General features: G+C 37.8%; 1 protein-coding gene across 7 annotated transcripts in view; it reads left to right on the top strand.

The window, feature by feature from the left end:
• Positions 1 to 25,222, top strand: part of ETV1 (ETS variant transcription factor 1) — a 103,226-nt gene that overhangs the window by 52,001 nt on the left and 26,003 nt on the right. For all 7 annotated transcript variants that reach the window (XM_047695539.1, XM_047695540.1, XM_047695538.1 and 4 more), the window contains 3 exons: positions 6,008 to 6,137; positions 8,804 to 8,992; positions 13,705 to 13,952. In XM_047695539.1, the coding sequence (XP_047551495.1) occupies positions 6,008 to 6,137; positions 8,804 to 8,992; positions 13,705 to 13,952 (567 nt within the window). The remainder of the gene's footprint in view (positions 1 to 6,007; positions 6,138 to 8,803; positions 8,993 to 13,704; positions 13,953 to 25,222) is intronic.

Raw genomic sequence — 25,222 nt, 5'->3', positions numbered from 1 at the left:
TCATCTGAGTAAATTTTTAAATTCATTACCTTCATATTTTAAGGTGTTCAAATGTACTTTGAACCAAAGACATGGTTATATATCAGCATTGTTGCACTCTGGAAAGTTGGAGGGCATTTCTGTGCTCCAGTAAAATGAGGACAAGATTTTGCCTCTGTTCTAGAATGTAGACAGGGAGAAAGAAAAAAAAAAAAAAGGGATAGCAAGATGATGCTTCGAAGTTCATGATTCTAAAATGAAAACAATTAATTTAACTGATACTTTATGTGAATACCATAACCCCAAGTAAACTTTTAAATTAAGAAGTGGTTAACTTTATTTTGGAAGTGCACTTTTAAAAGTCCTGGCATTTTGGAGCTCTTAAATTTAACCATTAGGAGAACTCAGTCATCATTAGTCAGCCTTAAGATGTGGTTTTAAAGGTCAAGCCTCCATCAAAGAAAAAAATGCAAGATGCGGCTCTTGTGTATTCTTTCTGCTTCTCCTCCTAAAGATCGGGTTGTCCAGAGGAGCTAGGGGTCATAGAAATTTGCATGGAAACACATCTGAGGAATGCCTGTGGAAGACTGTAGATTTCGTAGATACATTTTCTGAACTGTCCGAAGTCAGTGATAAAGATACAAAGGAATATTATTTGCACTATCGCTTCTCTGTAAATGCAATGAAGGAGTTAACTCACTGGATTGGACAAACTGGTAGAAGGAAAGGTTCACTTTAATTAAAACTACCAACAACGCAGACGCACGTTGTTTTCTGTTTCAGACGCAGCAAGGACCGTACAGTAAGCAAAATGAAATGTACCTAGCAGCCTCAGCAGCAGGCTGGAGCCGTGTTCAGTGAAAGTAATTTAATTAGTGTTGATCATGACTCCAGATGATGGTGATTTGATAAGGAATAATTTAGTACTTAACAGCCTTTTACATGCACCAACTCCATGTGGGAAGGTAAAGCAAATTGCACAAAATGAATGTGCTGCTTTCACTTGTGCCTGTGCCAGTGAGCTGGAAAACTGCCTGTTAGCAGACGCTCAGCCTCCCAGCGCGGTGAAGAAATACCCAGCCCGTTCCCGGCTCAGCCCGCTCTGGTGGGAGTCTCTGTACTACCCTTATTTCAGAATAAATAAGAGAAGTCCGTTTTGGGATAGAGGATCTCTAGGAAGCAGGAGAGTGAAAAGGGGAGAAATAAAGTCACATGTGGTTCTTGTGCAAAACGTTGGAGATCTTCAGGTTGGCTTCCTTTTTCCCCCACAGCAATTAAAAATTTCAAGCCAACTCAAATTCACTGGATTACTTATTTGTCTTACAATTAGGAAAAAAAAAATCACAGTTCCAAGCACCCGTGGTGATTAAGAGGCCCACACACGTTGCATGTGTTAGAGACACATTGATGTTGTGGAGTTATGTTAGGAGTAGGGGAGCCCAAAACTTCTGGATTTGGAGAACCTAGGAAAATCCTCAAGTGTGGGCATGTACTGAATAGAAAGGCATTGTTAGATCTTTTTTATATATATTTTTAAGTCTTTGCAAGTACTGGGTCTATTTCAGTTCAGCACACTGAACTGAATCGAGGTATGGGGAAGCATCTCAGTGGATTTTGAAATGAGCCCAGTTATGAGAATCACCTAGAAATTTTTGTAAGAGACAGAATCCTGATCTATATCCCAACCTTAGTGACTTGTCATTTCTGGAAGTGGTGTGTAAGTTTGCTTAGGGCTGCCATAACAAGCTGAGTGGCTTAAAAAACAGACATTTGCTTATCTCACAGTTCTAGAGGCTTGAGGTGTAGATGAGGGTGTTGGTAGGGTAGTTCTGAGTACTCTGAGAGAGAAGCCGTTCCACGTATCTCTCTGGGCTTCTGGTGGTTTGCTGGCCGTCTTCGGCATTCCTTGGCTCCTAGAAGCATCGCGTCATCTATGCCTTCACCTTCATGTGGTGGTGTTCTGTGTGAGGGTCCCTCTATCCTAATACCTTTTTATAAGGACATGAGTCATATTGGATTAGATTCCACCCGAACTGACCTCATCTTAACTAATCTTCTCAAGAAGATTACATACTAAGATGTGCCAGGGTTAGGACTTCATGAATTTTGGAGGGGGCATAAGTCAACTTCTAACGTCTGGGAATCCCTGTTTTTTTCCCCAGAGTACTTGGTTAAATTTGAGGATGGGTCAGATTTGAGCTTCCTAAAGTTTAGGGTTCAACTTGCCTCCGATAGCATTGTGGGGATCCTTGCATCCGTTCATCTGAAGTCAAGTTAGGGAACTCATGGAGCCACTCTGAGAGCAGGAGTGCTCCAGACAGTGTCCCCACTATGATAGATCATGCTATTTCTTCTATGTTGGTATCAGTATACATTGTGATAGGAGGCTACTGTTAGGCTAGCAACCATTCCTGATGGCACTCCAGACTTGTCATTCCTCCCCTGACTCATCTGGAATTATTTATCCTGTGAAATCAAAACTAAAACACAATTCCAAGGACCCGTTCTCAGATGTCCCTGCTGGAACAGGAAGCCAGCTATATTAAAATATTTTAATTTGTGTAACATTGCTTAGTGCCCTTCATATTTTTAACCTTTTAGTTGAGATATGCATTCTTTATAATATAAAATTGTAACTGCATAGTTTGATGAATTTTACATATGTATACATAGTAGTACCACTTAGAGCAAGGTACAAACTATTCCCAGTACTGTAGCAGATTGCTGGTGCCCTTTCTCAGTGATTAAAACTCCCATCCACCAGTGGAAGGGAATTCTTTCAATGTCACTCATTTTGGTCTATTCTTGAAATTCAAATGCTACATACTCTTTTGTGCTTGACTTCTTTAACTCAACTTCACATCTGTGTGTTTCTTTGTGTGTCAGTAATTTGTTCTTTGTTATTCCTGCATAGTATTTCATTGTGTGAAAATGCCATGAATTATTTACCCATTTTCCTGCTAATGAACATTTGACTTTTTCCAGTTTTTACTATTTTTACTATTTCCAGTTTTACTATTTTGAAGAAAGCTGCTATGAACATGCAGTCCCTTCTCTTGGACATATCCCTAAGAGTGAAATTACTGGATCATGGGATCCATTTATGTTGCTGCCTTAGTGGATCCTGCCAAAAAGTTTGCCAAGGTGTTGATAATTTATACTGTCAGCAGCATATGTAAAAGTTCCTGTTGACTCTAGGTCTTCTTCAAAACTTAGTAATGTCAGCCTTTTGCAGCTTAGCCATTCTAGTGTGTGTGTGTGTGTGTGCGCGCGCGCGCGCGACAATTATGTGATTTAATTTGCATTTTCCTGATAAGTAAAGATGTTGGCTACCTTTTTATATAGGCTTTTTGTTGTTCATTTGTTTGTTTTACCATTTGTATGTCTTCTGTTAAGAACTGTCTGTTCAAGGCTTTTGCCCATTTTCAATTGGATCTTTTTTGGTCTTATTAATTTGTAATGATTCTCATTATGCTGAATATGAGCTTTTTGTCAGATTTTTCTATACAAAACATCTTGGAGTCTGAGGCTTATGTTGTAGTCCTTTATTGGTGTTTTTGATGAAGAGAAGTTCTGAATTTTAATGAAGCATAGTTTGTAGGTTATTCTCTCTTATGGTTAGTGCTTTTAGAGTCCTGTTCATTAACCTTATACTCCCTCATGGTCCCAGAGACTTTTAAAATATACTAGTATTGGATTTATTAGTCTCTGATAAATCTGGTATTTTGATAAAGGTGATAAACTTTGTATCATACTACGTATTTATTCATTCCTGAGGTCTCACTTATTTTTATTCATGTGCGTTAGATCCGATTTCTCAGGTATAATGATTCGGTGCTACCCTGAATAACAAATGGAGTTCCCGATGTGTTGCTACTGCTTTCTCTTAGGAAAGTGTAATACCCACTATGTAATCCAAAGTGCTAAACTTGGGCATCCACATTTTACTGTATATGTTCAAAGAAGTAGTTAGTAGTTGAAAACTATTGGTTAAGAAAGCAACACATGTGTGGTCACTGATTTCATCACACATATCTGTCATTCTAAGAAGTAGCACACATATACATACACAGACAGAGAATTTTCTTGTGGTACTTTTAATCTTTTGTGGATTTTTTTCACATTTTAAAAAGTTTTATTGTGCAAATTTGGGACTTAGTCAAAAGGAAAGAGAATGAACTCTGACCTAGCCATCAGTCAGCATTTAACACTTATCAATATTTTTCTAATTTGATTTCTCTCTCATACATTACTATTTCTAGACTATTCTAAAGAAAATCCCAGGCATCTTAGTATTTTCTGTAAATACTTTATGAATCTTTAACTTTAAATCCTTTTTGTGTATAATTGCCATTCCATTATCACATCCAACAAAATGAACAGTAATTTCTTCAATATCTAGTATCTAGTCCATATTTAGTTGTCCTGTCACCAAGCTGTCTTTTTATAGTTGTTGTTTTTTCAAACTAGAATCCTAACAAGTCCTCATGTTTTTAAATCTCTTCTGTCTGAGTGGTTTATAAATTTTAACTTTCTGACCTGGTAAAGTTAATGAAGTTGAGTACCCTTGACATATGAAAACACATGTAATTTCTCCTTTGTTTCTGGTCCTCTACTCTCTACTTTAAGTAGGCATGTCAAACTCAAGTATATAAAAAAAAAAAAAATACTTTGAAATAGACCACCCAGTGGAATTATTACTATTTGTGAAGTTTTTCTTAGACAACTAATTTAGGTGAAATTCGTTTATTTCTTTGGTAAATGTGTATTCTACAATGTTTCAGATGGCTCTTGAGTACCATAGAACATTTCTGTCTAAATTATGTACATATCCAAACAAATAGCATATATTTGCCCATAGCTTGGTAACTCTTGATATCAAATTATTATGTTAAATTATATATCATGTTCAAACTAGTAAGGTTTGTAATGCTGTCATGTCACAATCAAGATTGAGTGGCCTCATAAATCATGAAGTTTCTCTTGTCATATCTTCCTTTATAGAAAACACAGAATTTTTGTGTTTTAATTTGTTCTTATAGGAGTTAGAATAAATTTCCAGAATGTGTGTTCTTCTAGTGTTTATCCCTTGATTAATCATTATTGTGCATATTGTACATGAAAATAAAATCCATTTTCATGTGTACTTTATCTTTTTACTAATTTTCCGTTTATACTAAAACTTCTAATAGGATCTCTAATAGGAAAAAGAGTAAAAACATACACAATGTTATTTTTTATTGGCTTTAAAGCTGTTTCTTCCCAAACATGCATATTTCCTCTAGCCTTTGTATTTTACATGCTGTTTGTATTACAGTAAGCATTAGTAAATATAAGTATAACCATTAAGTCACATGAAAAAGGATAAAACATCATTTGATATAGAAAAATTGTTTTATGGTGGATTACATTTGACAAGTAATTTTCACATACTTCTCACATTGTATCTTATAATTCTGGTAAGTCGATAGGCAAGTACATTTACCTTTGTTTTATAAATGAACATTGGCTTCAAAGATGTTGAGTTTTTGCCCAAATTATCATCAGTTACCACTGGACCTGCATTTGGATTTTCTTTCTTATAGTTCAGTTGTTCCATAAAACCATTATTATTCATGGGCTTGAGATATTTTCCTTTTAATAATGCTGAAAATTATATTCCAGTCCTCACTTAATTCTTGGGTAATCACTTGAGCCTTTTCTTCTTTATCACTGGAAAATTTTTTGAAATGTTTTTTAAACTTTCTGACAACTGAGGTTCTAGTATTGTTAATATCAGTTAAGCAAATTAGAAGTGACTCCCTTTAAGTAATGAGCATTCAAGCACACATTTTGTTAAGCAGCGAAAGCAGAAAAAGAATAAATATAAAGGGATTCTCTAGAATCTTTTCTTCCATGAAATTCATTAAATGTGATTTTTCTTTTTCAATATGAAGCGGTGGTGACATTTTAACCAAGAGAATTCGAACAGGCTACTTAATTCCTAACAACGTTTCATTTGTGTGGATATTTTTGTTTTGTTTTCTAGTGGCTTTTCATGGCCTACCACTGAAAATCAAGAAGGAACCCCACAGTCCATGTTCAGAACTCGGCTCTGCCTGCAGTCAGGAGCAGCCCTTTAAATTCAGCTATGGAGAGAAGTGCCTGTATAATGTCAGGTAAAGCCATCAGGTGTACAGAGAGGGCGGTGCTTCTTACTAATACAGAAAATCCAGAATAATACCAATTCTCATGTTCTATTTCATATGAGTTACATTACATCTTTAGGACCTAACAAGCTAATCAGCTAATGTGTTTCCCAAACTCTGAAGAACCGTACACCATCCGATCAGACACTTTTAGGATTGTTTGAAAGCAATAATTTTCATCCAAATTGTTAGTTGCTCTTCTACTGTAGTGATGCACCCTGGGTTTGAAAAGGGTCTTACTTGGCATGAACAGCTATTGAAAGTTCTCATTAGAATGAATGCATTACGTACTTTAGACAGAGTCTGTAGGAAAAAAATGAAACATTTGGCAGGTCTGAGCAGTACATTAGTTATCTGACAGGCTTTGCAGATGATCTATAAGTTGCGTTCATGGAGAATTGCAATCAAGTTAGAATTTTATAAGGCTTAGTACAGGCTATTATCTATTAAAAAGCCAGTTGTTCCTTTTGATGATAATAAAGGGTGGAGCAATAAAATTACTTTGTTCATTTGTTAGAAGATTTGATAACATATATGTTCATTAAAAACCCTTCACAGTAAATTGCATTCTGTTACTTTTCATACTGGCCCTCTAATTGCAGGAGGAGAAGTTGGCTCTGTATATTGAATATCATTATTCTCAATTACAGTAGAAACTTGGTTCTTAAAAGGAGCTCGTTTGGAAACTTAGGAAAATGATTACAAATATTTGCAGTTTTAGAATTTCCATAGATTCAAGTTCGTAATACATTATGGTCCAAAGGAGTGTTCTATTTTCTCATATATTTACAGCATGTAGTGTTATATCCAAGATGTATAAGATTCAAGAGACTTAGATTTGTGCAATCCCATGGCAGCTAACCAACGTTGGGATATATTCTATTGCTATTTGTTGTTGCAAACTTGTCTTTTATATCTGCTTTTCTAGGAGGACCACCACAGCCTGATAGAATGAGCCAGCTCACTTGAAACTACAAAGCTTTTATTTAAAAAGATCTCTTGTAGAAGCCATTAAAGCATACTGAGTTCAATTTAAATCATATTGATCAATCTAAGTTTTATTTGTAGTGTTTTTAATTTTTGCATTTTTCTCTCTAAGAGTACTGTATATTCACGGACTAATTATTTAACATACTGAAAAATTTCAAGTTAATGAATCAGATAGATAAGGGCTTGTCATTGCATCTCAGCATTGATCAGAAGTGTGACTGTGAAATTGCTCCTGCTTTGTATGATTTATCTGGCATTCATAAATTAATAGTAGATGAATCACCTGAACAGTTTAAGGTCCTTTTTGGGGACCAGTAATTTTTACAGTGGTATATGGATTAAATCCTGATACTTCCATTTCTATATGAACAATGTAACTCAATACAGTATTTCATGGAGGAAAAAAAAAAAAAAGTAGTGTCCTAGGACAGAAGACAATGTCATTTTTTTCTTTTTATATGGGAATAAGACAGGCAGACTATTTTGTAGAAGAAGTGTTTTCTCATTCAGAAATATTGGTAGAGGAAATAGGTAGAACCAAACATCATATGAGTACTGTTGACTTTGCTTTGAAGCCAATGGTTGACTTACCCAGCACACACTCCCACAGTTCTGTGAAGTATTTTTGTGCTTGGATATAATTCTGTGGTATAGATGTAGCAACTGAATTAATTATTTTATAAGTTAATCCAAAAAGAATGTTTCTTTTTTAAAAAGGAAAAACTATGTATTGATAATTGCTTTTTATTTTAAAAGAAAATATGTTATTTTAACCTAGAAATATCTTTTTTATTCGGAAATTTAAGTAAAATTTATTCCCAGTAAAACATTTTTTAGATTGTAAAAATTAGTTAAATCATATCCCCAAGAGAAAATGCAGCAAAGGAAATCAACTTAAATCCATAGTGTATATAAAAACAAACTTACTCATTTTATTCCTTGGTAATTGTGTTTAGAAATTAGACAATGACAATAGGATTTTCTTTTTAAGAACCTCATTTTGTACCTATTATACTCCAAGAAAATTTAACTCTATCAGAAGCATTTTAATTGGCCCCATTACTCTTTATTATCTCATGTGAGGAAGTTAATGCCAGGCATCATTTATTTTATATAAAAAAATGAAAATAAGGCAAAAGTATGGCCTCCTTAAAAATTATATCACAAATAAAGGCAAGCCAGGAATGGTCTCTGTCTTATGAATTTCAGGTTAATGTTTTGTTCTAAAATCTTAGTGATCTGGAGCAATGATAATATCAGAAATATTTAATGATTTAGAAAAGATATATTCAACTTGCTCAAGGAGACATATGAAAAATGGATACATCAATAATTATTTCCATAGTTCCACTGCTCTCATAGACAGTGATTTTTCCGTAGGCTAAGTTGTTTGTATAGGTATTAAAACACGTGTTTTTAAATTTATGCTGATATGGAGTTATATGTTAATTATCCTATTTTCTTTGTAAGTGGTGGGTGATTCTGAAGATCACATGTTTTAGGATTATAAAAATCCAATACATTGAAAATTCTCACTTCCTTATGACTTGAGCCTAGAATATTTTTTGCTTTTCTTGGGTTGGAAGAAAAATTGTTTAATCGTTCCAAAGAAACAGATGTTCTCTTCTCTTTTGTTCCTCGGGTAGTGCCTATGATCAGAAGCCACAAGTGGGAATGAGGCCCTCCAACCCCCCAACACCGTCCAGCACCCCAGTGTCCCCACTACACCATGCATCTCCAAACTCCACTCACACTCCGAAGCCTGACCGCGCCTTCCCAGCTCACCTCCCTCCTTCGCAGCCCATACAAGATAGCAGCTACCCCATGGACCACAGGTAAACTGCAAATACTGTGTTTTTTGTTTTTGTTCTTTTTGTTTTTAATGTTTTTAGCATCTTGGAAGAAATGTCTATTACTAATTCCTAAGACCTATGGTAGATTTAAGGTGAGCATTTTAATTTTGTACATCTTTGCAAAATATTTTTAGAAAGAGCTTGCCCTATGTGTATTTACAAATAATTTGTGGAGAAGGTCATTTATAAACATTTAAATTGGTTGCTAAAGTGGAAACTTAATCTATATACCGACATTTGAACATTTCCCTTTCGCTTTGCCTGAATTAAATTGCCTCACTTAAACTTTAAATCAGATCATCCCATTTTTATGAGCATATGTGTGTACTTGTTCTATAAAGTTAGGAGACTAATTTTAGTAGGTGGCTTATGGAATTAGGTTCTTTACCTTAGATTGAATAGTTTAGCTGTACATAGTTTTGCAGAATAGAAGTTATTTGATTAAAACTATTTTTCCATCCTTTCCAAGTGATGAATATTTAATGTCAGTAGATGCATGACCCTGGACACTGAGAATATAAAGTTAAGAGACAGAGGCTGAATTATTATTACATAGAAGGAAGACAAGGGCCAGAATGCGGAGCTAGGGAGTATGCTTACAATATTTAAGTAAAATAGTGGAGTTCCTTTGGCACTTTTAGTAATACAGCTTAAAACACAGGTGGAGGGTTTCTTTCCTTTCCTTTCCCTCGTGCCTGCAAATATATGGAGCCAGTGGTGTGCGGGGAAATGTTTAATAATGGGCTCGATGGGAGAAAAGCCAGAAGACATCATCTGTGGCATTTGATACGTCCATGATGTAAATACTCTGACTGTGGGTGGTGGTTGGGAGGGCTCTGAAGGTGGAGTCAGAAAGAGATATGTAGTAGCACACCTTTATTTAATATTTCTATCATATAGATAAAACGGATGTAAGCTCTGGAACATAATTAGTAGTAACAGGTAGTAAAATAATTTGCAAGGGATGAGTTCCCCTTCCCCCCCAAGGGATGAGTTTTAAGCACGTATGGCCTTTGTTTTTAATATGATATTTAGAAAGTTATAAATTGATGTCATTTCATTTTTAATCATCCCGTGTTTAACATTAGGGGTTTCACTGTATTTCTGAAAATTTAACAAATAAGCCAGTGCAAACTGGCTCTGACACACCATTATAAAAATAACTCAGCCAAAGGAATCCTCTGGATCAGCAGAGGAAACCAGAAGATGTGTCACTGGCAACTTTCTGAAAATACGGGAAGACTCAGATCTGCTTTTTATGGGTTATTTAATGTGACTCAATCTCAGATTCAGTGAACTCTCTTTGGGTATGATGGCTAAGATTACAGCGTTCTTTACAAAGTGAAACTAAGCCGCATCTTCGCTACCTTTGTTTCCATCACTGAGTCCTTTTGTGCTTTGGTTATGAAATGCCTCCTGTGATCTCTCCCTTCTCACTCCAAGGACTGGAGACCTTGTCAGAGCGTGATGGTATGTGCATCTGTGTAAACAGTTTTGTAAATACAGATGAAAGAGATCTTATTGCAGGGTGGGCCCTTAAACAGACGCACATTGTGCCGGACTGAAAGGGAGGAAGAGCACAAGCAAGAAAGGCAAGTTTTATGTTGCCCACTTGCGGGGACTTCCGCGGGTGCCCCGCACGTGAGGCTCGCCCCCTTGCAGCGAGTGCCAGCATCACGGCGCTGTCGTCGGCCCATGTGTGGAGCAGTGACTTCTTCGGGAAGGTGACTGCTCAATAAGCACAATGCCTGGGTTTAGGTGACCTAACGTGAAAGGCTCTAGCCAAATCCATTTTAGTTTCTCTACTTGAAGTCAAATATTGGAGACTGAGAACAGCCGGCCCGGAACTATAAGAGGGAAGCTCGGGGTCTTTTCCCACTGCCCCCCACTGAGTTTTGAGGACAGTACCAGCTGGCCAATCCCGGGAAAATCTCTGAAGCCGTATGTTTCTGAGGAGGATTTCTTGGAGGGTTCCAGCCAACAAATGACAGTCCCTCAGTTATAAATGGCAAATTTGCTCTGGGAACAGATCCTTTCTCCAAATAGCCCCCTCCAGCCCGGGCACCCCGCCTCACTCTGGGAATGCTTTATGGCCAACTGGGCTGCACCCTGCTTCCTTTCCTCAGGCTCATTCTGTTCCTTGGGCCAGCTCTTTGGCACTTGTTCCTGAACCCACTGTGCAGAAGCCCTGTCTCTCTCTCTCAGCGTTTCCCGCCACTTATGCACTGTTTTTCTGTATCCAAGAATCATCAGCGTGCTCTCCTTATGCATTAACTCTCTTCGCAAAGCTCCTTGAGTCACTTTACCTTTATCGTCGCCGAGGGCCTCCTAAGAGCAACACGAGACACTTGTAGCTTCCTGGGAAGCCCGCATGTTGAATATATATGTGGTCCTCAGCAGGTACCAACTAGAATGGGGTCGACTCATAGAAACAAATGGCTTGATTCCTTACAAAGCTTTTAGTATAAGTATTATTCACTTCCTTTTAAGGCTTTCACAAGTGAGCTGGTTTCTTATTTTAACTTCAAGTTACAATTTTCTGATTCACTCCTTGACAGTTCTTAATGATAATTTCTGTTTCTTTTTTTGGCTAATGAAATAAGCAAGAGAAGGGAAATGAATGCAGTGCCAGTCAGCCTGTTTTGCAATATCTGAGCTTCTAAGTTTATTTTCTGCAGGTGTAGGTGGAATTTCAGTGCTTTTCTATGGCAGCCAGTAAACTTAGAGTTAAATCATGGGACGGAGAGGAAGGAGTGTTTGTGTAAATGCTAAAGCATTTGCTTTATCATTCTTTAGCTTTTACCTTGTTTTCATTTAGTATTATTACAATTAAATGTTAGCTTTCCAAATTAAAGTTTCAGGAATGCTTTTAGTGTTGGCGGGTTGGTTAATAGGTTTATATTTGGTCATAGAAATGTTAGGTAGGTTATTTTTAAGCACTCTTGGGGCGTTTTAGAGTACTTTTAAATCTTTAATTAATCCACATCTTTGTGGTGGGTCAATGATATTATAGATGAGAAACACAGAACCGAACAATTATGTGATGAGCCAATCATTTCACAGCATAACCAAGACGGAAGGAAGATAGGGACTCACTGTCAGCCTTCTATGGAGGGCTCAGAACTTCCTCAGGACCCCGCAGCACAATCTGTCCCAAATCTATTCAGCACATACTTCTCTCCATCTGTATATTTGATACTAATTTTTTTTTTATTTTTAAATTTTTAAATTTTAAAAATTTTATCATGTTGTGTCCCGACATTATTAGTTTTGGATATAGTGTTCCATGATTCATTGTTTGCGTGCTCCATGCAATACACTTATTTTTACCATTCTGGTATTTTGTTTGAAGCTATTGGAAGCTTATGTGTTCGTGCTGATGTTTGACAGCAAAGAGGTGGTCTTTAAAAACCAGCTCAGGGGGCACCTGGGTGGCTCAATGGGTTAAAGCCTCTGCCTTCGGCTCAGGTCATGGTCCCAGTGTCCTGGGATCGAGCCCCACATCGGGCTCTGTGCTCTGCAGGGAGCCTGCTTCCCCCTCTCTCTCTATCTGTCTGCCTCTCTGCCTACTTGTGATCTCTGTCTGTCAAATAAATAAATAAAATCTTTAAAAAAAAATAAAAAAAAAATAAAAACCAGCTCAGATTTTAGCCTCTGTGATATTTCCCCGCTTTTTTTCTCACCGGAATATAGTGTTCTTTAGAACACTGTTGAAGATTTAAGAGTCCTGCCCGTTTGAGAAGAGGGTCATTCCTCTCTTGCTTCCTCAGTAACTGATTGGTAAGGGAAGGAAAACCAGTTAGGTAGGTTGATTTTTTGGTATGTTTGTTGATTAGTTCGGTAGCAGTTAAGAGATAGAGGATGTACTTTGGAATCAGATTCTGGTTTTCCTGGTATGTATGTTCTGGTATATAAATACTTGAGACCCTCTTAATATAGAAATTTGGTAGATGATCCAGTTTGTTTATAATTGGGCATTTTAGCTGTCAGGGGGTGTATTTCCTCAAAATAATACTCTCCTATTCCTACCCTTTAATTCACTGTGATGTTCCAAAATGGTGCTGCAAGGGACAGTTTATCAAGGAACACAAGTCATATTGTGATTAAAAAACATGGTGTTGGGGTGCCTGAGTGGCTCAGTGGGTTAAAGCTTCTGCCTTCGGCTCAGGTCACGATCTCAGGGTCCTGGATAGAGCCCCGCATTGGGCTCTCTGCGCAGCAGGGAGCCTGCTTCCTCCACTCTCTCTGCCTGCTTTTCTGCCTACTTGTGATCTCTGTCTGTCAAATAAATAAATAAAATCTTAAAACAAAAACAAAACCTAGGAAGGAGAAATCCAGTCCTTATTAAAAATTTGCCCTTCGGGGGCACCTGGGTGGCTCGGTTGGTTAAGCATCTGCCTTTGGCTTGGGTCATGATCCTGGAGTCCTGGGATGGAGCCCGAATCAGGCTCCCTGCTCAGCAGGAGTCTGCTTCTCCCTCTGCCTCTTCCCCTGCTCATTCTCTCTCTCTCCCTCTGTTGTTCTTCCCTACCCCCAAGAAAAATAAATAAATAAATAAATAATCTTTTAAAAAAAGATTTGCACTTCAGGTCAGTTGTATCATGCCCATTAACAAAGCAGTTGAAACTGTAGCAATATTTTAAAGAGTGTTCCTCCTTACCCTTTTATTTAAAACATGCTCTCTTATTCCCCAGATTTCGCCGCCAGCTATCTGAACCCTGTAATTCTTTTCCTCCTTTGCCGTCAATGCCAAGGGAAGGACGTCCTATGTACCAACGGCAGATGTCTGAGCCAAACATCCCCTTCCCACCTCAAGGCTTTAAGCAGGAGTACCACGACCCGGTGTATGAACACAACACCATGGTTGGTGGTGCGGCCAGCCAAAGCTTCCCTCCTCCTCTGATGATTAAACAGGAACCCAGAGACTTTGCATACGATTCAGGTAGGCCCATACTTTACGTTACATTTAAGACATCTTTTTGCTAGTCTGTCACTCTGATTAATGTTGGCGTCAGATTGGGTAGCTCATGACCATTTGGTGTGGAATCTTTCTGATTTTTCCCTTCTTTGAGTCTTTCTACGTGAAGTTGGACTATCAAACCATTTTGGCTTGAGCTGATGATTGACGTAATGCCTAGAAATGAAACCCGTCCAGAGAAAGGTGTAATTTGTAAAATTAGGCACACTCTTAGTCCAAGAGAGTAACATTGTAACTCTTTTCTTGATTCTGGCTGCTACTGGAGCAATAATAATAACAGTGCTTCCAGAAAGTAATATTCTTTTGTATTGGCTCATTCATTGCTTATAACTATTTGTTATTTTCCTTTACTGATGGCAGTAAAGGTGGTCCAAAAGCAAGGATTCTTACATATTAGAAGAAGAAAAGCAAAAATACAATATCTGGGCTTCAAAATGGTTTATTCATAGAGCTTACCTTTGGTCTCACTATACCAGAAAGCCCCCACATCATATCAAGATGGAGAAAGGGGGTCTTCTGAAAGGAAGGAAATGTAAATCGTTACAAATTTATCACCAACTTCAGTCAGACTTGAGAAGAATTATTTAATTCGTCTCATTTTCACCCGTTATAATCTCAAAATCAGGATGTCTGCTTTTCAGACCTCTCAGGAATTTTGAAAGAAAGTATGAAATAAAAGCTAATATTTATATGAAGGGCACCATGTTCTTACAGAACATTTTAACATTATTATAACTGGTGAAAAGATGGTTGTGGACTTGGAAATACTTGAAAACAATGTAATTTCCTCTTGTTGAGATGCAACGTTATGGTTGTTCTTTGTGAGAAACTGTTGCTTCTCTAGGAATAACTGCTGAGTTTTTCTATCTGTTCTACCTGAGGAAAGAATATTGTCTCTAATTTGTGTTTTTAACTTGCATAAAGTCACCTGCTTTGTTAAAAATTTCTCTTGAAGTTCAGCAAAAGGGGAACCCTATAGCTCAGAGTCTCCCTTTGGCCATCCTTCTTTGGGCAAGAAGTTCAAAGGATTGTCCAAGAAATTGCCTACTCAGAGGTCATGCCTCCACCTTTAGAAAGAGCACCAGCTACCAAGGACCCATGAATTCCCTGCCTGAGAGGTCCTAAGTCCACTTCCAGAGCCCAAGCAGTCGCATCCCAGGCTCAGTTTTGTGAAGGCAGAACATACTGCTCCTGTGTCCGCTCTGAGGTCCAAGGAAATAGCCACCGAGTAGCTGTTTGTAGCTGAATGAGGATGGAGTTTGGATGCACCCATGGGCCTGCTTGAGCCCCCCATGCGAGGTGGTGCAATGTGGGGTTATGGGATAGGAAAAGAGACAGGAAGCGACGTGAGCTGGGGTCTCAAAGACTAGAATAGAAGCTGACCCCCTGCCGTCCTATTCCAGGGCTAATCTGAGAGATTTCCTCAGATTCTAAATTCTAAAGTCTATGTGGCCTTCCAGTTGTTGCAAATGATATATTTCCAAGGCACGGGAGGAGGAAACATATTTATTTATCTGTTTGTTGGTTGGTTTACAATTTAAAAAATTTAAACATATGGCATGAGGGCCTTTATTTGAATGCTTGCCTCTCATTCTCTGTAATTCAGAGACTAAATGTACCTGAAATGTACCATAGTGGTTTCAGTTTAGAATTTTGTATATTTTTCCATAGTTTCCATCCATCATTAAGAACCCTGTTATATAATGGATTTTACTATAGATGAGATTCATTTTTCTCTGTAAATTTCAAATCTTTTCCCCCCAAACCATATTTTTATTTGCTGCACAGTTTTTTGAAGTCACCATGACTTCAAGAAACTTTACATAGAAAATACATATAAAATAGCCCAAATAATGTGTTCAAAAGGACTTATAAAGTATAGCATTTAGAGAATATCTACATGTTCTAGAAATGTTTTTATGTGTATCATCTAGCAAGATTGACATTGAAACCATTTTCTTGATTCTGTGGTTAGCTCCATATAAATCTCTTTTCCTCATATTTATGTTACATGTAAAATTATGTATAACATGGTGTGGAGCGTGTGTGATTCTTCTTGAGAAGATGCATTATTGGTGGACCATACGTGATATGAACTTCAGAGTCTGTCAGTGTCCAACCCTCCAAAGCACAGATGTAGCTGAAAAACATAGTCCATGGCTTAGCTCAGGCTGCTCTAATAAACTACCAATGCCTGGGAAGCTTCAGCAACACACATTTATTTCTCACGGTTCTGCATGCTGACAAGTCCCAAGGTCAGGGTGCCGGCGGATTTAATTCCTGGGAAGGACCCTCTTCCTGGCTTGCAGATGGCCACTTTCTCACTGTGTCCTTATGTGAAAAGAGAGAGAGTAAGCGAGTTCTGATCCTTCTTCCTCTTCTTATAAGGGCACTGATTATCTCATGAGGGCCCCCCTCATGATCTAATCCAACCCTTATTACTTCTCAGAGGCCCCATCTCCAAATACGATCACATTGGGCATTAGGACATCTACGGTGAATTGTGGGGGACATAATCGTTCTGTCTAGTATCCTATTTTAAAGGGAACGAGGGCATGTCTTCTGTTAAGTGTACCATAATACCTTGCAAACAGCGTGTCGAATAGTTCTTTAACATTTGAGAAACTGTTAATTTATATTAAATAATAATTTAATATTATTAAATTATTCTTCCCTCTAAATTCTATTGCAGATTATTAAAGAAGTTGTATGGCACCTTTGAATTCTAATTTCAGTATTGCCAATAGGATATAGTTCTGACTTGTTTGAATAGTTAAATCGTAAATTTGTGTCTTTTGGTTGTGGTCTAAAAAACCTTCAGTAACAGTGTGTAACCAGGGCCTGTGAAAAATTATATGCATGTGTCAAAATGTATTTCCCTGGCCACAAAGTTGCTGCCCTTGAGTTGATGAGTCTGCATATGTCATACATTCATAGATCGATCTCAACAAGTATGAGCTCCAGATATTTTGTTTTGTGGTCATTAGTTCTTTCATCCTTGCCGAGAGCACATTAAATAATCTTTTTAGGGAACCTAATAATGTATTTATCGCTGGATCATTGATTTCTTGGTTCACTTACTGATGTTGAGCAAATGGGACATTAGAAACTAGTTTGTGTGATTTAAAAACAATGCAAAAACGTTTCATAGTTTACCTAGCATCTGTGATCCAAAGGTTTTCCTTTCAGAAATCCTCTAGAACTCTTTATTGCTTAATTCAATATAACATAAATGTTGTGAAAATAAAAGAAGCTTTATAAGTGAAAAGGCAGCATGATTATGCTCTAATAAAGCCTGACATTAATTATGACATGGGAAATGGAAGGTCTATTAGTTATAATTATAATTACAGGAATGCAATTTCAACTGCTGAGTATTTAAGCTAAAAAAAATGCAAAATATTATGTTAGTAGAGTAGAAATTTTAATTCAGGAAAAGAGAAGAAAACCTGGATCAGAGGACACTGAGAAGATTAAAAAAATGGTATTTAGGGCCAAGTTGGTGACCCAGTACAGTGTGGTGACGATTATATTATGATATTAAGTTCTAGATAATCACATCTTTTTATTTTCTTTCTCATCTTCTCTAGTCTAAGAGTACTGCACAAAGCAGCACACAGGTTTCTTTTAGTTGGGTGCCGGCTCCTGAATCCACTGGGATTTTCTCTTTCTTGATCAAATGGCCAAGTGACTATATTAATTGAACATGCATTGATGGCTTGCATGGGATTTCCTTATGCAGAGCCCTGCTTGCATAGAATTATAGTTACTTTCCCATTTTCATGTTTGTACATGAGGTTTTACAGATTTGCAGTGCCCAAGGAGGTAAATATTTTATATATTCAGAGCAACATATTTTTGTGTTCATTGATTGGTTGGTCTTTTGTTTCTTTCTTTCTTCTTCTTCCTCTTCTTCTTCTTCTTCTTTTTTTTTTTTTTTTTTTTTTGGAGGGGGGATGGTTTACATGGTAGTATTTTCAGGGTGGTGGTGGGAACATGAAAAACATGAAGCTAAAGTTTGGCTTAAGAAAATATCAGCACACGTTGTCTATACCCTGTGACCAGGTCATTTCACCCTGGAAATTATGTTAAGGAATGGAAGGCACACCGAATATTTGAGGGAGAGAGAAGTGTTACTAATATATAGTAACTGAAAGGAAGAATAAGTTATAGCTATCCATTAGAGGAATATTATGTAGGCATTTGAGGTCAGGTTTAAAAAAAAATTAATGAGGGCCACCTGGCTGGCTTAGTCAGTAGAACTTGTGACTCTTGATCTCAGGGTTGTGAGTTTGAGCCCCATGTTGGATATAGAGATTACTTAAAAATAAAACCTTTTTAAAAATTTAATGAAATGAAACCTGAGTAAAAAAGTTTTTTACTGTATATATGACTGTAAATACATACTGTACTGTAATGTGTGTACATACATACTGTAATATATGACTCATGTAAAATAAGACCCAATGCAGCAATCCTGTGGCTCTATAGGGTGATGAAATCCTAGGCAGTTTCTATTTTGTCTGTAAAGGGCTTTGCATTTTAATAATGCTTAGGTACTACTTTTCTAATAAGACAGAATAAGTATTATATTTTAAAATATCAACCTATTTGGAGTATTAGAAGTGTCCAGATTAAGCACATCAGTCCTTTAAGTGAAAAGAGTGCTAAGAAAAGGATATTATAGTCCCACATGTTGCGAACCTAACTGATGTGCTATTAGTTTGTACCCAGCTCTGCCTTAGAGGGGGGAGCAGAATTAATACAGTTCTTACTGGATCTCCCGTTCCTCCCTGTATGGTGTTTGCAATCCACAGTTAGTGCTTTGTTCCTCTGCATTTGGGGATACACTGAAAATCTCAACCTAAGAGTGGCTGGGAGTGAGTAGTACTTGAATAAGATATTTTTAACCCTCAGGGTCTATTCTGTCACTTGACTTAGTTTAAAAGATGCCTCCCAGCCAGGGGATGGAGCAGTTTAAGAGCTGGATGGGGGGAGGAAGCAGAGCTTTCAAGGACAGGAAGAAAGTTGCTTAAATCAGAAAATGGCAGACAAGCCTTGAGCTTCAGGAGAGGAGGAAGTAGAGGGAGAGGGTAGTGGGGAAAGCTGACATCATGTATCTCCTGAAGAAAGGCTTCTGTGTTTATTCTTGGTGTTTTGTAGGGCTACTCTGCTGGTACTGATGAGGCCTTCCTTCAGTTTGGAGGTGTGTGACATGTATGTGGTGGCCAAGGTTGTGAACGCTGATTTTAAATTGGGAAATTGACACAAAGTGTTGTTTCACAGGATTAGAAATTTTTAAACTGAATGCTCTTAGAGATCATCTAGTTCATATTCCTTTCCCACACCGCCACTGTACAGATAAAATGCCTGAGGCTTGGGGCGCCTGGGTGGCTCAGTGGGTTAAAGCCTCTGCTTTCAGTTCAGGTCATGATCTCCGGGTTTTGGGATCGAGCCCTGCATTAGGCACTTTGCTCAGTGGGGAACCTGTTTCCTCTTAATAAACAATGAATTGTGGAACACTGAAAAGAAATTTAAAAATTAAATAAAAATTAAAAAAAAATGCCTGAGGCTCATTCCTATTAACTTATCTCCAGGTACACAGATATTTTGTGAAATAGTCAAAACTGGAACCCAGATTTTCTTGGTTTAGTATACGGCTCACCACTGTCTTTCTACATAGTTGTCCAAAGTACCTTAATCCACCATTTCTTTCTTTTTTTTTTTTTAAGATTTTTTTTTTTTAAAGATTTTATTTATTTATTTGACAGAGAGAGATCACAAGTAGACAGAGAGGCAGGCAGAGAGAGAGAGAGAGGGAAGCAGGCTCCCTGCCGAGCAGAGAGCCCGATGCAGGACTCGATCCCAGGACCCTGAGATCATGACCTGAGCCGAAGACAGCGGCTTAACCCACTGAGCCACCCAGGCGCCCCATTTTTTTTAAGATTTTTTATTTATTTATTTGACAGAGAGAGAGAGATCACAAGCAGGCAGAGAGGCAGGCAGAGAGAGAGGAGGAAGCAGGCTCCCTGCTGAGCAGAGAGCCCGATTCGGGGCTCGATCCCAGGACCCTGAGATCATGACCTGAGCTGAAGGCAGAGGCTTAACCCACTGAGCCACCCAGGCGCCCCTAATCCACCATTTCTTACTATATTATTGATCCTATACTCTAATTTTTGGATTAAGTTTTCCTGTGCTTTGTCCAAGTTCTCCCTGAGAGCAATAAAAGGTCTGCCCTGAGACCTGAGGTGTGCTTTTTCCTTTATGTTAGATGGTTCCCAAATTTTATTCCAGTTGTGAGGTGGTCACTGTTGTAAGACAGAAAATATGGGGCCTCCAGTGACATTTAGGATTGAAATGCATTCTGTTTCCTTTAAAAAAAAAATAACATAAACATGGTCAATAGTTGAGATTGTCAAGAAAGTGACTTACCATAATAGGTCTTCTGGAAAAGGCTTAGTAATAATTAGAAGGAAAAGGTAGCTAATTAACAGCTCTCATCAAGCTCTAAAATGCTTGGATTGTATATGAAATTTGAGTTTATCTGAGCCTTCTTATTTGGGTCTCATCTATTCTTTGTTAAAATGTTTGGTAGCTCAGGGGGCCTGCCTGGCTCAGTCAGTAGAGCATGTAGCTCTTCTTGATCTCGGGGTTACAGGGTCCAGCCCCATGTCTGGTATAGAGATTACTTAAAAATAAAATCTTAAAAAAAATTTTTTGATAGCTCTCAAAGGCTTTGAATTTAACTAGAGCAGTCATTTTCAATCTTTTATCAGCTGAATCCATTTTTCACCAGAAAGCTTATGAGGAACTGCATTATATAAAACAGATATAAGGAAGCTTACATTTGGGAGAAGATAGTAGGACTTTTCCATCCTCCATTTTTTTTTTTTTTTAAAGATTTTATTTATTTATTTGACAGAGAGATCACAAGTAGGCAGAGAGGCAGGCAGAGAGAGAGGAAGGGAAGCAGGCTCCCTGCTGTGCAGACAGCCCGATGCGGGGCTCGATCCCAGGACCCTGAGATCATGACCTGAGCGGAAGGCAGCAGCTTAACCCACTGAGCCACCCAGGCGCCCCAACCATCCTCCATTTTTAAATCCATTCTTCACCCAAGCAGCCTTCCCAAGTTTCCCCATATCCTTCTTGTCACCTTAGGACTTAGAAAAAAGCCAAGAGACAAACCTTTATACATCTAAAGAAAGATATTGGTTTTTAGCACGTAGAAAAATCATATATAGGCAGAGAAGTAATGAAATAAACACTGAAGACATATTTACTTCATGTTAAGTACGTGAAAACTAAGACTATGTTCTAGTTTCAGCTGTCAGAGCTGATAAATTTATCTGGTACTCATAGAGGCCCAAGCTGGCCCTTTAAGCAAGAGAGTTAAATATAAATACTCTTGGGTTTCTAAAATGGCAAGGGAGGAAAATTTTTCCATTGTCATTGTTGTTCTGTGTTTTTGCTGTGTTGGTGGCTACTCATCTTAGTCAAATCATAGGAAAAGTAGTCGAGTAATTTTTAATGCTGTTTCTAGTAAGCCTTGCTCAGGATTCACCTTGCAAAGTTTATAATAAGGTTTTAAAGCGGAAGTTACAGGTTGGAATCAGTGGAGAACAGAGCAAGATGAATAATAAGCAAAATAATAATTATTTTCTGCAGCTACATAGGAAGAGAAATAAATAGTGCTTTGTGAGTTTGGAAAAGATTCTTCAGGACCTCGATCAATTGATTGCACTTACATAGAATTTCAAAAAAGTGAACACAAGGGAACAAAATTCGGAAGACCACAATTACCTAGTAATTTATCTAGAAACTATTACTACAATGAGTGTTACTACTACTATCAGAGTAGTATCTCAGAAATTTTGTCATCAGCGTTTACTATTTTTTAAATGGTTTTTATTATTTATTTACAAGAGGAGATACATATTTTAGAGAAATTGACCTCATGTATATTTTCTAATAAATTTTCTCACATCTTTTCTGAACAATTGAGTTACACATAAGTAAACAACCAAACATATTGTTCAAGAAACACAAGGAATTCAGTGATTACAAAAGGAAACTGTTGAAAATGCTAATGGAAGTCAGATGGAACAGAGGGAGTAAGAGCTCCTGATACTTATTTATTTTCTTAAAGATTTTATTTATTTATTTAACACAGAGAGAGGCAGTGAGAGAGGGAACACAAGCAAGGGAGTGGCAGAGAGCCTAATGGGGGACTCGATCCCAGGACCCTGGGATCATGACCTGAGCCAAAGGCACATGCCTAATGACTGAGCCACCCAGGCACCCCTACTGATACTTATTTCAAACACCCAGGCTTGGGGCACCTGGGTGGCTCAGTGGGTTAAGCCTCTGCTTTCACCTCAGGTCATGATCTCAGGGTCCTGGGATCGAGCTCCACATCGGGCTCTCTGCTTGGCAGGGAGCCTGTTTCCCCGCTCTCTCTGCCTGCCTCTCTGCCTACTTGATCTCTCTCTGTCAAATAAATAAATAAAATCTTTAAAAACAAAACAAAACACCCAGGCTTTCCATAAACTAGCAGGCTTCCGCATCTCTAAAGTGGAAGGTCCTATGGCCAATAATTATAATTTTAATATTTCAAATATGAAATAATGCATTTGAAAATATTGAGCTTAATTTCATCTTTTGTTTACATATCTATTAAACCACCTCAAAGAGAAGAAGAAAATGTTAAAGCCTTGAATAAAGACTGGTATTTAGGAATTAATAATTCAATGTATGTTCACCCTTCAGTAGTCTTGCCTCTGTTCCATATTTTCTCTGGCTGGGAGATTATAGAATTCTTTATTATTGGCTATGTCGGGCATTTCAATTTTGAATTCTAAAATATGTCAGTAACTTTATGTATTCTCTGCTCATTTATTAATCAGTTATTAGAAATTGGAAGATACATATTAAATTGTCATGATGCCACAGTAGACAGTCCTTCACAGGTTTAAAGCCAAAGACTTGGCATCTTTTACATTTCTCCTCGTCCGTTCTTCAACAGGCATGGTAAAGATTTTGTGAGAAATTGTTTGGAGATGTATGCAGAGATTGTGACTGCAACTCTTTTCCCTGTTTGGCTTTACGTCCCTGGAAGAGAGAAGCGTTCTTCCCTCTGGAGTCAAGGACCGAGTTGCAGATGGCAGATAAAACCTATTATGTGTTTAACACTGTTTGGTATATGACAGACTCTTCACAAATTATCCCCATAATTGCTCATAAATAGCTTTTTTCCTTCTAAAAACTCTAGGTATTTTTAAGCATTACCATCTTTAGTTAATTTCCAGTGCAGCGATGATTATGGTTTCATGAACTTTGGCTTTTTGTACCTGATATTTAACACTCCCAAAGGCCAAGCCTTGGCCCTGTTCCATTAGTAAGCATCATTTGCTTATGGCTACATTTTCTCCTGAAACATGGCGGCTCATATTTTTTTTTTTTTTTTCCATCCTAACTTTAAAACTATTGCTTCAAGAAATTCAACTGGAGAATCACTTGGGAATTTAAAGGAATGAGCTATTGATCCTTCGGAAAATGTCAACATTCTGTCTGTTTCTCCAACATCCAAAGATGATTTTCTTTTCCTCAGCCAGTGCTTTGTGGACTAGTGGATCACTGAATTTCCGATTTTTAGGTGCTTCACTTGTGAAAAGTGACGGTGGTGTCTTCTACTTGATTTTGTTATTCCAGTAGAGATCCGGGATTGGCTTCTCAACCTGACTTTGCTTTTTCTTGGCCCACGTGCCTCCTAGGGGTTCTCCTCATTTTTCTGAGTTAAAATAGCAAATCTCCCAAAACAGTGCTCTGGTGTACTCTACCACTTTTTCTAAGAAATACTTAAATATGCTCTCAATCTACAGTTACAGTAAGTGGCACTGGCTAGTGATTTGATTTGAGAATTGAGACTATGGTCTGGATTTACTCTTTATGCATTAACACAGGTCAAATGGACAGGGACTGCATTTTAAGTCCGTAATGGAAGGCTGAAGGCTGTCTTAAACCAATCATATCAGTTTTACCCATGACTGATTGATCCCTGGGGGCAGAGCCCTGGAAGCATTTGTCTTCCATGAATGGACTCTATAGAGCCTGGAGTTTCATTCATAAAATGGAGACTGAAAGGAAACACACACACGCGCACACACAGGCGCACACACACATACACACACTCTCACTCTCTGGAATGTCCATTTATACAGAGCTGAAGGGTGTCGTGTTCCATCAGCTGCTGCTTTTGCCAGTTGGCTGGAAGTAATGATTAATGCTCATTGGTTCTGCCTGCATGTAACCCAACACTATTTATGGCTTTGCAGTGTTCCTAATGTATAGTGAATGAGAAGACAACATTCTCAAATCAGAAACATAAACAGGAACTGGTGGGTCTGAATTCCATTCAAATATGTCATTTCAGCCACACAGTGTTTGTCTAACTTGGATTTTACAGGCAGGAAAGGGGAAAGGGAGGGATAATCTGCTTGTGACTTGTACTAGCATCAAAAAAAGGAATTAAAAAGGGGAGGGGAGAGGACGTTTTTGTGTGGGATTTTTAGTTTCTTTTTAAAGAAAATCTTCAGGTTGCTTTGGCCCAGAACAGCTCATTGCAAGTGGACAAAATGAACATAAAACTGTCTTATATGGGCAACTATGATTGGAAATTAAATGTTTTAAGGATGCATATTTGGATCTGTGTGTGTGTGTGTGCACGTGTGCACATATGTGTGTTTCATGAATGTGAAAAAGAGAGGTAAGGTAAATATTATTTATTTTTTAAAAAGTATTTGAATGTAGATTTTAAAGTATAGAATGTGGTTACAGAATTCTTTTTTAATAGGATTTGTATATTTCAGTGAGTTAACTATTTAATAGTTTAGAGGAAAAGGAAGACTTTTTATTTCCATAAAATATTTTTACCTATCACATGAATAACTTAATTGAAACCTTTTCAAGGAATTTTTATCACATTAAATAGATGATTATGGTTTTTTCCATGTGTATGTAAGAGAATTTTTTTAGTTAATTGCTTCGAATACTGTCTGGAAACATTTACAAGGAGTGATATTCGGAGATAGATGTGAAAAGCAACCAAAACAAAACCAAGAGAATGACGAGCATGTGTCATTGTCATTTATTGACCATTTTCTTAAATTTCAAGAAGAATCTTGGAATATTCCATCCTGGGGACGCTTTGTTTCAGTGTGTGGGCCTTCACTGTGCAC

This window comes from Lutra lutra, chromosome 11 (assembly GCF_902655055.1).
Source record: "Lutra lutra chromosome 11, mLutLut1.2, whole genome shotgun sequence".
In the NCBI taxonomy this organism is placed as follows: Eukaryota; Metazoa; Chordata; class Mammalia; order Carnivora; family Mustelidae; genus Lutra; species Lutra lutra.
The sequence above is the reverse complement of the archived record's forward strand: the minus strand, read 5'-3'. Positions and strand labels throughout refer to the sequence as shown.